Source organism: Morone saxatilis, unplaced genomic scaffold (assembly GCF_004916995.1).
Source record: "Morone saxatilis isolate NCDOM2014 unplaced genomic scaffold, NCSU_SB_2.0 Contig3, whole genome shotgun sequence".
Taxonomy (NCBI): Eukaryota; Metazoa; Chordata; class Actinopteri; family Moronidae; genus Morone; species Morone saxatilis.
In genome coordinates, this window is record NW_023339873.1 from 10,753,263 (window position 1) to 10,766,223 (window position 12,961).

At 43.0% G+C, this 12,961-nt stretch overlaps 2 protein-coding genes across 3 annotated transcripts in view; one reads left to right on the plus strand and one right to left on the minus strand.

Annotated features, from left to right (window-relative positions):
- fancm (FA complementation group M) overlaps window positions 1-7,074 on the plus strand; it is a 42,723-nt gene extending 35,649 nt beyond the window's left edge. The window contains exons 14-24 of one of the 2 annotated variants that reach the window (XM_035674050.1): window positions 1-1,232; window positions 1,334-1,419; window positions 3,052-3,120; window positions 3,310-3,423; window positions 3,853-4,018; window positions 4,183-4,289; window positions 4,393-4,886; window positions 4,965-5,052; window positions 5,171-5,519; window positions 5,943-6,237; window positions 6,328-7,074. The exon at window positions 1-1,232 is cut by the window's left edge and continues 731 nt beyond it. In XM_035674050.1, the coding sequence (XP_035529943.1) occupies window positions 1-1,232; window positions 1,334-1,419; window positions 3,052-3,120; window positions 3,310-3,423; window positions 3,853-4,018; window positions 4,183-4,289; window positions 4,393-4,886; window positions 4,965-5,052; window positions 5,171-5,519; window positions 5,943-6,237; window positions 6,328-6,445 (3,118 nt within the window). In that variant the 3' untranslated portion in view covers window positions 6,446-7,074. The remainder of the gene's footprint in view (window positions 1,233-1,333; window positions 1,420-3,051; window positions 3,121-3,309; window positions 3,424-3,852; window positions 4,019-4,182; window positions 4,290-4,392; window positions 4,887-4,964; window positions 5,053-5,170; window positions 5,520-5,942; window positions 6,238-6,327) is intronic. The other variant, XM_035674049.1, reaches the window with a different exon arrangement.
- Window positions 7,075-7,257: 183 nt separating this feature from the next.
- The window catches only part of LOC118337009 (mitochondrial basic amino acids transporter), a gene marked incomplete at its 5' end in the record, with an annotated part of 6,591 nt that continues 887 nt past the window's right edge, over window positions 7,258-12,961 (minus strand). The window contains 3 exon segments of the mRNA XM_035673816.1: window positions 7,258-9,694; window positions 10,851-10,934; window positions 11,906-11,949. Coding sequence (XP_035529709.1) covers window positions 8,912-9,694; window positions 10,851-10,934; window positions 11,906-11,949 — 911 coding nt within the window. The 3' untranslated portion in view covers window positions 7,258-8,911.

Here is a 12,961-nt window from a genome sequence, read left to right on the forward strand (position 1 = left end):
TCCAGTCGGTAAAGAGGACAGTAAAGTCTGTCAGGAGCAGCAGCAGAGTGTCAGCAGGGGCAGCGTAGGAGCAGAGAGTCCGACCTGGGATGAAGTTTTTGGGGAAGAAGAAGTGGACAATAATCATGATATAAAAGATAACAGCAAGGAGACAAATGATGAGATTTTCAAGGAGGGATTGGTTGGTGAGGAAGCTGAAAAGTATGAAGAAATGAGAATGAATGAGAGCACGACAGTGGAAAAAGAGAGTTGTTGGGATAACGTGAGAAATGAGGGAATGCCAGATTTGACAGATGGTTTGACAGATGACAGGGACCTTCAGATGGACGACAGCATGGATCTGTTCGGGGATGACGAAGCCTTCCTGCAGTTGACCATCCCGGAAATCTCCACTCCTGGTGTCACACCCAAGACATCCCCTCGTGCTGGAGACATTACTAATGGCACAAAAATCATGTCCAACACTTTACACGCACACACCCCAAAAACCCCACGTAGCACTACACACACAGCTGAAAGCGCACATAGATTAAACACAGACGATTTAACACACACAAAGGACGTAACCCGCACTCCTCATGCCAAGCTGATAACTCACGACACAAACACCCAAAGCACTACTGAGGTAAAACATAGTACACACACAGCAGCAACAATGAAACATGTAACAGATTATTCAATGACGGATGAGGCGATTCCAGCTCTTTGTAAATCTCCCACAGTGCAACAAAATTCTGAGTTATATGACAGCTCCCATGACTACTTCTCTGTCAACTTTGACCTTGGCTATTCACTGGAGGACTCTGAGGAAGAGGAGGTAGAGGATGTTCCTGCCCCATGTACATCGACCTCTCCACAGCCTAAAAAGCAGGCCTTCTCCAACTCTTCCACTCCCTATAACAGCTTCCATAGACCGAGAATGCCTCTGCAGTCGAGTGAATGCAAGTTATCTACACCACAAATGCTGTCAGAGCACAGCAGGAGAGAAACGTCCTCTCTTCTGGCTTCGCCTTTAATGTCTGAAGGTGGTGCGCTCCCATCTCCAATCACATCACCAGGAGCTAGGCGGAAGCTTTTGCCTGGCTACACTGGGCCTCGCACCCCATCGTTACTCTCTAGCTTAAAGCGGGGACCACTGGAGGGTCACACCGCCAAGGCAGAGAGAGCATCAGGTGTGGAATACGGCTCCCATAAAGGATCTATTTGTGTGGCTGACTCACCTCGGCACGCAGGTTTGTTCACCCTTCAAAAAATATCGTTTCTCAACTTAAATGTTCTTTGTTTTGCTCTGCTTTATTTTGAACACCTTTTTTTCTGTCTCATCTTTTTTTAGTAGAGTGCAACAGTGACAGTGAGGAGGAAGTTGTGGGCCGTAAAAGACATCAGAACAAGATCAACCCATTGTCGTCTCCAGAAGTGGTGAGCAACCCTGGTTGACATTAAATATCTAGGGCTGCAATAAGTATTATTTTTATTATTTTATTAACCTCAAACCAGATCAGGCAGGCCGTTCCTCCCAATCACCCCCCTCCAGGTTTGTCCATTGTCGCCGAAATCGCCAAAAGTGCTAAAATCTCCCAGCAGAACTATCCCTAGATGGAATCCTAGGCAGACTTCTTTTCAGGACGCCACCCAAAGACTCCAAGAAAGCAGGATACTCTTAGCTGTTGTTTGGTGCATAAGCACACACAATAGTCAGAGCCTTCCCCACAGCGACTCGCAGTCACATAGAGGTGAGGTTCTCTGGGGAGAACCAACACACTCCAATGCAGCGGCACTCAGCCACTGTGAGTACCCCCACACCTGCCCGGCGCCTCTCACCCAACTCCACAAAAGGAAAGATCCCTCTCTAAGAATTTTGTTCCAGAACCAGTGTTATACGTAGAGGTGAGCCCATCTATATCTAGTTTCCATGTCCCTAGGATCAGTCTGCGATGCCAGGAGTCAGCACGGCTATGTCGCCACCTTTGCATGCCGCCCAAACCCGATGCCTATCCCTGCGAGTGGTTGGGTCCACATGGTGGCAGCTCTATGTAGTTCTTTTAGGCTCTGTCTTGCCAAGCCCCATGAGTCAAGGACTGGCCACCAGACAATTCCCAGTGAGCTCCCCTCTAAGGTCTGGCTCCAGAAGCGGGCCCCGGTTTCCCTTTTCCGGTGCTGGAGCTTCTTCTTGGCCAATTCACACAGAGTCTATGAATTGTTTTTAGTCTGGCACCTCCTCTGGGGCCATTTGGCCTTGGGAAATGAGATTCACCCTGAGCTGCTGAAGGCTCTGGAAATTGTTGGGCTGTCTTGGCTGTCTTGGCCTCCTAAGTGTTGCATAGAGGTCAGGGACAGTACCTTTGGAGTGGTAGATTGCGGTGGGGGTTCCATTTAAAAAAAAAAACAAAAACAAAAAAACAAAACAAATTAGTGCCGGAGGATTTGCTCCTATTATTGGGGCATCACACTTTAGTTTATTCCAGGGCGCTGGAAAGGAGGCACGGGCTGATTGTCCTACCTCAGATTCAGGAGGAGCAATGCTGTTTCATTATTCATTATGGTGACAAATCTGACAGACAAAGGTGTAACTAAATATACAGACATTAACAAACAGAGGTTATGACTTGCATATGGTACAATGAAAGCCATTTTTGCTGGAAAATGTATAGATTTTCTACTCATTGCAGTTCCATTTGATATACATTCATTCCTTTTTCCCTTTCATAAGGTAAATGAGATGTAAAAATATAGCCACTTAAATTACATTACAAATAAAAAAATTTGATGCAACCTTTGTGTTGTGTTGCAAAAACAACAGCCCAGACATCTGAATCAGATATCTGATATCTGATTCAGACGGCTCAGGCTGCCTGTCCATCATTTCCAAGGTACCTGTAGCTGTCATGGCAACCAGCTTGCATGCAGTGAAAAGGCATTTGCTCCTGGAATGTATTTTGATATTATACAGTATATGAAAGTCACATAAGACATTGACATACTTGTACTGTTTACAGTACTGTGTTCAGACACAAGCTGTATGTAAAACTGAACATGTTTTGTCTCTGCTAGTCAAAGATCTACAGTGATGTGGACTCCCCAGTGGTTGTGAACAGGAAACGTGTGGCTGCACTTAATACAGTAAGATTTTCTTCATTAGCAGTAAAGTATTCCACATGGCTCAACACAGAAGATTTAATCGAAATAATTTAACTCCATGCATTACTTGTGATTATTTCCACAAACCCTCATAGTTTAATAATATGCAGCATCATAAACCATTAACGGTGTACAGTGATTGACTAATTTGTTCTCTTCATTGATCTCCAGTCTGATGAAATAGAGGGCGAAGCTGTTTCTGATGATGACTTCCAGAATGAGTCTGCCTTCACACGCAGAACCACAGCAGCTGGAGGTCAACGGGTCCAACAGGGCAAAGCCAAGGTCTGTGTGGTAACAGGGGACTCTGTGGGATGTTCTAATCTGAATCAAAATTTTCATCATGCATTTTTCATGTTTTTATGTAACCACATGCAATGAATGGCACCTATTTACATGCAAACCCAGTTATAGTTGTTGTTTGTTTCTGGTTCTACTGTAAGTGGACATATTGTAAGTGTTACTTTTTGTCATAACTACTAGTATAACTTGCTAGTGCGGAATAAAACGCACTTTAAAAACACTACAAATGTGGTTGCTGCTGTTTGTCTTTTGCGACATACAATCATAAGACATTTTAGATCTGTTTAATATTTGCAAAAATGACACCTTCCCCCTTCCATAAATGTCAAGTCTATAAATATCTGTCATATCTGTTGCATGGACACCTTCAGCATCCATCAACCTTGACATTTTTCATCCTTCCTTTCGCAGCACACCGTATGTCGAAAAGGGCGTCAGTTCCTTGACGAAGAAGCCGAGCTGTCGGACGGGGAGGAGGGGGCAGACGTGTCATCTGATGAAGAGGATGGAGAAGAACAGAATAATTCTCTTGAAGGCTTTGTCGTCGACAACACACACCTCTCACAGGGACTGAACGGTACAACTTGGTTATTCCAAGAAATGTGATTTTATTGGACTTTCAGTGGATTGTGTTTCAAATCTAATTCACTGAAATGAAGTGTTTGAGCTCAAGTAAGCTGAAGGAATTTTTTACTTTTTGAAGGAACATTTACACTTCTGTCTGTCTCCCTTCTATATCAGAATCAGAGATGCACGGTGTTTACCTGAAGTCAGTGAGAAGCCCTGCAGTCCAGGGCAAGTTCAAAATGTCCTACAGAAATCATCACAACATGGACATATTTTCCCAGGTAAACTGTATATTTTAGTCTCAGCTTTTCCTACATAAAAAACAAAATACAAAGAAGTTCAAGTAACTATACTTCAGCCAATGTTCCTAACCTTTTGTCCCAGGTGCCTGAAATGGATGAAACATATGCGGAAGACAGTTTTGTGGTGGGAAGTGAGGTGGAGGAGGTGCAGAGCAGCGAGGAAGAGGATGAAGACATTGAACTTATGCCCGAGGACTCGTATGTGGACGGGAAGAGGCAGTATGCCACCAGACGGCGTGTTTTCCTGCATAAAGTCAGAGCAAGAGCCGGAGCTGGCGCTAAGACTACAGCTGAAGCCCCACCAGAGCAGAGAGCTGGGGTGACGACCAAGCGCACCCGTGTCATACGCATTAATGATTCTAGTGAAGAGGAGACAGAGGAAGTTAGTAAGAAGAGAAGTCTCATAGGAGGGAGTGTTGCTGTCTCCCTGTGGCCAAAGGCGGTACACCCGGAGCCCAGCAGGCCTCAGCTGCAGCAGAAACCCTCCTCCTCCTCGTCTTCAACCCTAGCATCCAAGATCTCACTGCTGAGCAAGGCACAGAGAGGCTCAGTGACTGAGGAACAGCAAAATGAGAGGTAAAGAAGTTCTCATGTGGTAGAACACAAACACAAAAATTCACCAATCACTACAGCATTGTTTTCTTTTGCCTGCAGGTGTCGCCAGAGGTTAGAAAATCAGCATTTGCTCTCTGATGAACTAGACTTTGTAGAGTTAGAGTTATCCTCCAAGAAACAACCTCAGGTACGATCAAACAAGACAGCACATGTGCGCAGGGTCATACAGTATGTGTGAAATTAAAATACATGATCATTCAGTTAAACTTAAAACTACACTGAGGTTTTTGTTTCCCTTTGTCCAGACTCTCCCTGCCACCTCCTCTGAGCCTCAAAAGTCCACTACAAAGGATTCATCAGTCAGCGAGTCCTCTGCTTCGTCCGGACCCGTTTGTATTCTGGCGGACAGTCGCTGCATCAGTAGCGGAGTGGAGCTGATGACCAGCCTGCGTCAGCGCCACACCGCCACTGTCCACGTCTGCTCGTTGGACGGCAGCTACTTCATCGTCAGCAACAGGATGGCAGTGGAGAGGCACAGCCAATCAGATCTTGCCGCCATGCAGAACAGGAAGAGATTGGCTGAGAGAGTGAGCAGCTTGCAGGGACTGTTTGAGCGCGTGTGTCTGATAGTGGAGAAGGACAGAACTAAGCCAGGTCAGTCAGCCTATTGATCTGTTTAGTCAAATATCTCGTACGGGGTATTCTGGGGCTTTTGTAGGAACAGGACAGAAATATATGAACCTGCATGAAATTGTGAAAACTGACTATTTTCTGATATTTCTTAGGCCTAAAAATGAGTCGATTAAAGGTCCAGTGTGTAAGAGTTAGTGGCATCTAGTGGTGTAGTTGCAGATTGCAATATTCAGTATTCAATTTCTGCCCATAGATCCTCCTAAATGTCACTCACTGGACCTTTTAATAGAAAATAATATTAAAATAAATTGAAGTAAACACCTGTACATACCATGTTCTGAATGTTCAGCATTACAGGCACTTTTCATAGTTTACAATTCAACTTACTTTACTGAGATGATATTACATGTTTCTGACCTTTTATGATAACTGCCCCTGTCACAGGTGAGGTGTCACGTCCCTTTCAGCGGACACGTTACTACGACAGCACTCTGACAGCGCTGGTACAGACCGGGGTGCGCCTGCTGTGGAGCGGTGGTGCTGAAGAGAGTGCTGGACTGCTGGCAGACCTGGCACGGCTGGAGCAGCGTAAAGGTCAGGGTATCGCTGTACCGCTGGAAGTCAAAGGGCAGCACAGCCAGCAGGCCCTGCAGCTGTTCCTGAGTCTGCCCTCAGTCAACTACGTCCATGCCCTCAGCTTGAGCCACAACTTCAGGTCAATTGCCCAACTCATAAACAGGTAAAGGAAGTGTACGTGTATACTGTGGCAAAATAAGAAGAGAATAACACAGTATAACTCTCCTCTAACCCCCCTTTACTCCTCCTGCAGCTCCATTGAAGCCATACAGAAGGCAGGCTGTATGAGTCGATCCAGAGCTGAGGAGATCTACCGCTTCCTGCGCTACCCGTGTGACTCCTTCCTCATGAACACATCAAAAAACAGCTAGCAGCACGGGGGGGAACCAATGTAGGAATACCACAATCTGAGATCTGTTTCTACCATTTATTCCTCTCCTCTACCTTTGTCTGCACTACTGTTCTCTTTCTTACTAATATGTCTTTCCTGCCCTTATGTTTGCTACTTCTTTGTTCAGTCTCACTAGGGACTGTTATGCTTCGTAAAGTAACACCTCTAGCTGATCTCTCAATGAGAGAAGAACCTCAGGAGTCAACCTTCTTGCACAATTATTTGAAGGGGAACACCACTCAACTCACTTTGTATGTTATATAATACCACATATGTCTTGATATAAAGCATACTATTTGTTTTATGCTGTATTTTCTTTTTATTATTTGGTTTCCCTTAAGATTCATGTACTGGCTCTAATCTGTCAGATGGCAGATGTTAAGGCAATACTGTGATCATAAGAATGCAATCAATATTTGATTGACACTTGAATAACTTGTTTTTGTCAAAATAATGGATATATTTGTTTACAATCCTGCTCTAAAAGGTAAATAGTTACATTTCGTCAAACTGTGCTATTTTTGTACATTGTGTCAAAGAATTTATGTTCTAAAGATATTAAAAGATAAACATGAGTGAGTCTGCCAAGCACCAACTGTAGTAAAAATGTGATACCTATCTATAACCACTAGAGGTCAGTCTCTTTATTTCTTTAGAGTCACTTACTCAGTGAAACAACTCATGCATTCTCTATACCCATATATCCTGTTTGTGGTTTTGAAGGGTCTGACAACTCAATATGTAACATACTGTGGTAATAGTTGTACTAAGAACCACACCTTTCAGAAAATATGAGAAAAAGTGGCTTTTTATTTCACTCTCAAGGAGCCACATGGTGTGCATGCTGCACATATTGTACACATACAAGTACAGAACACAACAGCAGCAGCCCTTTTACAAAGATGTATCATCCACCAATTTAGTCACAAACTTACTAGTCAGAAGTACTTACAAAATAGAGAAGTAAAGGCTTGAAACAGGAAAAAAAAAAAAAAAAAAATGCATGATTGCACTAGATACATCTAAAGCTTACTTACAAAAGGATTACATGAGAAGAAAAAGCACTGAATTCACAGCATGTATGTCATTATGTCTTTGGACAACCCCAAAGCAGTTCCAGACCTGCACTTTGGACTCTGCAGTCTAACATCTGCTACTTATTGATAGGAAAAGTGACAGCACTGTTAGTTCAGAACTGCAGATTTAGACATGAAGATATCCACATGTGAGGAAAGTGATAGCTTTAGCTATTTTGATACGCAATTAGGTGTTACACATGCATTTTTGACCTTTAACAAGCCATTTGTTTTGTACGACACTGTAAGAGAATCTTGCATTATAATATAAAATCTACCATTAAGTAAAAAAGAAATTGTTTTAACCGTACATGTGCTTAATATCATAACAAGGTGCTTTGTTTAGACATTGTACAATGTCCAGAAGAAAAGAAGCTGCTTCAGATTTGGTTTTAAACTGATTGTTTTTAATTAAATTAAGCATTTTAAAGAAATTTTAACACATTTTGTATTTAAGTCGCGTTTATGTCATACTGCAATGGGCCAACATGTTGGTCTGTAACATTTTCATTATGAACTTCAGAATTCAAGGCAGATTATTAAAGTAGACAAAAAAAATGAAATAAAAAGATGATAAAACTTCAGACAGCATCCACAACTTGGATCACACTCCTGTGATTTCTTATAGGAAAGTTGAACAACAAACAGTTGTAACCTCAGAAGAAGAATACAGTAACTACATGGAGCTTGGACATTTACATGTACATGGCTTTCCCTGTATTTGTAACTATTACAATAAGACGCTAAAATGCTGTGTTCACACTATACGAAGGTCAATAGTAAGGGGATGACTTGACCTGAACACCATGGAGAGATTACTATGATTGGTCAACTGCTTAAAATTAATAAATTAAATCTTTAAAATCACATTCATTTCACTGATAGAAGTTTGCGCAAAGGAACAGCACAATTTCATTAATGTCTAGAAGTATGCTAAACTTTGTAGACCTGGTTTTGGTAATCAATAACTGTCACAAGGGTGATCGGTTGTTAACATGAATTCCAAACATATTCCATTATGACCTGAAGAGTTTCTTTGACTTGACATTTTTAGGGACATCAGTAACGCTTGTAACCGTCAAGTTCCCTAAATTAATTAAAACTCAAAAAGTAGTGTGTACAAAACCACAGACGTTTAAAAACAGACCATATTTACAAGTACAGCTTTCATGGTAAAATATATATTATTTAAATACTACATGTGGTCACTTTGCTGAAGCTCCATGGGCAGATGCTTACCTAGGATCAGTTCACCTTTCTCATTATGGACACCAGTTAACAGATCATAGACCAGCATGAAGCTGCAAATTCCATCTACACTCGATAAATGTGCTGATGACTGTAGTAATGCTCGCTGGCGCGCAGCGGCTTTACAGGCTGGTCGGCTGCGGCTGCGTCTGCGTCTGCGGCTGCAGTGGCTGCAGCTGCACAGACTGCGGCTCAGAGTCCTGAATGCTACACTCTTCTCCCTCACGCATGTAAATTAAAAATAAAGTCACAGTGGCAAATGTGGTAGCATTCACCGGAAACGCGCGGAGCAAAGTGGACGTGAGTCCACGTGAGAACACCCTCCACCCCTCCTTCTTTAGGCTCTGTCTGACACAGTCCATGATGCCACTGTACTGGTTGACACCGCCGACCCCGTCCGCCTGAAGACGCGACTTGATCACATCCACGGGATAGGTGGAGAGCCAGGAAGCGATGCCAGACATTCCACCAGCAAACAACAGCTTGGGGATCATGTAAGGGTCTTCTGGCTCACAACCCAGGGAACGCGTCAACATGTCATAAGCGAGAAAGTACACACCAAAACCGGGCGTCTCGCGCATCAGGGTGGTCACCATGCCGCGGTTGATACCTCGGATTCCCTCCTTGTTGTAGATTCTCACCAGACAGTCCAGGGAGTTCTTATACAGCTTCCTCTTAGACTTCTTCTCTCCGGTCCCTTGCAGCTGCATGCGTGTCTTGGCCAGCTCCATTGGGCAGCAAATGACACACTGGATGGCTCCAGCAGAGGCTCCAGCCAGGAACTGGTTGAGAGGTGTGTCGCGGCCAAGCTTGCGCATGGCGTTGCCCTGGACACCAAAGACTATGGCATTGATGAAGGTCAGGCCCATCATGGGAGAGCCAATGCCTTTGTACAGGCCGAGCATCTACAGACACAAAGACACATTACTGGGATCACTGAGGGAACACCACTGTGTTGCATCGTGATCTCTACAGAGTCCGGCAGAAGGTCCAGTGTGCTCTACTGGCAGACTATGTTTCTGTTGGTGTATATGTTGTTTGTACATTTGAATGAACCTTTATATCTATAGACGCAGCCGGTCACCTTCCTTGGAGGCCGCCATGTTTCTACAGCCCATTACTATCAACATTCAAACTACATTTGAGGTTTGTGGGGTTTTTTTCACTCTTGACATCCAGTTTCAGCTACTAGGTACACATACAAATCTAAGGGAGTACATTTAGATTTTGTGCCCACAAATGAGTAATTCACAATTTGTTCTGATTCGGGATACAGGGTGCATAGTATGATAATCTTGAAACTTTTGAAATTTGAGCTCCAAAATACCCCTAAAATGATGACAGAAAAATGTCTTTGTATTGATGCAACTATAAGTTACAGTAGCTGTGCTTGCCTTTCCAGTTATAAGGGAGAAACAAGTTAGAGATAGTCAAAAAGTGAAAACACTGTTGACACTGACATGTCAAGTTTTAAAGCCTTGAGGCCTTGAGGCTATCACAGAGGCATTGCTGGAATGTGGAAAAATGACTACACTGATACCGCTTGTCTTCTCTAGCCTGCTGATCCAGTTATAATGTGTATTGATTGTTTGTCATATGCAGACTCAATTATTGGCAGCTAAATCAAAAAAAAAAAAAAAGAGTAGATTAAAGTGTAAACTTCCAATCCAATACCTCCATGTGAAACAGCCAAGACAGATTCACTGAGACCAAGCCTACTCCACCTAGCTCAAATGGCACGATGTCCAAAGCTTTATTTAGCCCATGCAGGACGAAGATCCTCTCTGACCCTGGCTAACAGCACCACCTCCCCCCTTTCACCCCTAACACCCCATGTTAGGAACATGCTGGCTGAGTTTGGGCTGATGCCTGCGTTTAAAGAGGACACTGTAACTGGACACTCTAAATAATCACTTTAATCCACTGTGGCATAGTAAGCGGCACATGGTGAAAGCTACACACGTTACTCGACAGCAATGACATTTTTAAAATGCGGCCGAAGAAAAATCTGCAAGAAATGCAATTAAACATTAAGAGGGCATGCACAGAACAGAAGCTTACCGACTCCTGGCGTATGATTGACTGGAAGCAGTGAAATGTCCCACGGTACAGAGGTTTGTCCACATTTTGAACTTGCAGCCTCACCTGTGGATGACAGGCCTCGTGTTAGAGTCGTACAACAGAGAATTGAGGCCAAAGAGAGCCACAGCTACATATTATACAGGTTTAAAAGGGAAACAAGCAGGCAACAGTGTTTTGAAATGGTTCTTTTTTTTTAGGGTAAAAAGGGATGCTTAGAGGGTTCAACATGAGGGGGAGAAAAATTACAAAGAATGAAGTTGTACAAAAAAAAAAAAAAGTCTGTTCTGTGCTTTATATTTCTATAGCTCAAGACAAGACATTGGGGGAGAAGGAAAAAAAAAAGACCTTGACCATACTTACTAGGTCACATTTCCATGGAGAGGTTGTTTATTTCTCTCTCTCATCTACAACACAGTGACACTGCTGCTGTTAAAGACAGCCTCCCCCAGACACCAGCTCAGGGAGAAATGACATTAAAAGCAAAGTACAAAAGAGCTACAACCAAACCATTCACCATGTCTGTACGTAAGTGGAGGCTGCAATTTCAAACAACTGTGTGCTACATCTAAAATTCCTTGCATTTGCCCTTGACTGTAACGAGTAGCTTTAGGCCAAAGAGTAGTGTGTAGACAGGTTTACTTGCTGTGACTTACTGTGCTTTGACTGTATAGGATTAGAGAATACCAGAGCAAAATGCCAGTAACTGAAACCAATGTCCCTACGTTTAAATTTCATTCCAATCTAAAAGAAAGTGAGTGCACCTCTTTTGTTCTCATGTACAATTTATATGAATGTACTTCTATGTCTCTTCTGATGAAAGGGTCAATTTAAAAACAAAAAAAACCTACTGATTATTCTTGCTAAACTATGTAACTCCTATTATAGGCTGAAAATGTTACGTTAGGTTATCTGGATTCTCATTCAGGTTGCAAACAGAGTGGTCTGACTTACAGCATTTTAACTAGCAAAGTACTGGATCACGTCATTGCCTAACATGAGCAAATAGTGAAGAAGAAGATGGAACGGACACCCACCTTCACAGTGTCAAATGGATGTCCCACCAAAACACCAGCAGCACCTGAAAAATGAGACGGGATTAGAAAGAAAACACACACACACACACACACACGAAGCTAAACGGAAGGAATCCTAATTAGCGATCAATCCCAGTGACGCAATGCAAATACGGGCTTTGATTTGGGGAACGAAAATGGCTTGTGATCAGCTGGCTTGTCTCGCAACAGCAAACAGCGCGTCCTCCTGACACTGAGCAGCGTAATCAGCTGGTCACTGGCAGGCTCGACAGTGGCCCTGTCCTTGACTTATGCCAAAGAGACAAAAATCCATTATACAACAGTTTCATATCGGAGCTATTGGCCAAGAGGTATTGAATCACCAGAGGTATCTCATCTTCATATGAAACACATTCACACCCCATTGTCAAAGGACAGTATGTTAGTATTAATATGTTTTTATGTTTGTGGAAAACTGTTAAAACCAGCATTGAATTTCAGTTTCATTATGAATCGTGTCCACCTTTTCCCACACGTCCTCAACGGTGTCCATGACTTGACAACTTGTACCTCTGTGATAATGATTTGTGTCTATAGTTCTGCACCTGCTGGTTGATCGGCGTATTAATTCAAATGAAAACAATCAACCCCAATCTCTCAATTTGCAGTGAAATACAACAAAACTCTTAGTCCAGGCTCTCTGGACAAAACCTTTATCATATCAGGACATGTGCTCTACAGTAAGAGACTATCTGGAGTCCTTGATGTACTGAAGTTTGGGAAGACCTGGCCTTGGGCAAAGACAAAACAGCTGACAAGATTCCCAACGGTTTAGTGTGAGGCTTTAACACAGGCTGAAAGCGAGTGGTTCCCCAACCAGGGTGTACTAGGGGTTCCGAGGCTTTCTTGATTTTATGTGTATGTGTAAGAAAACTTAATATACATAGTAGGCCTGTATTTTCTTTTTGCCTTCAAGCAAGAAGAAATTGTTCTATGGGGGAAACTCTTCTCTGATTCAATATCCTGATTTTACACAAACCCCCTGTACTTCTTGTGTTCACTATTTGGGTTAATTGT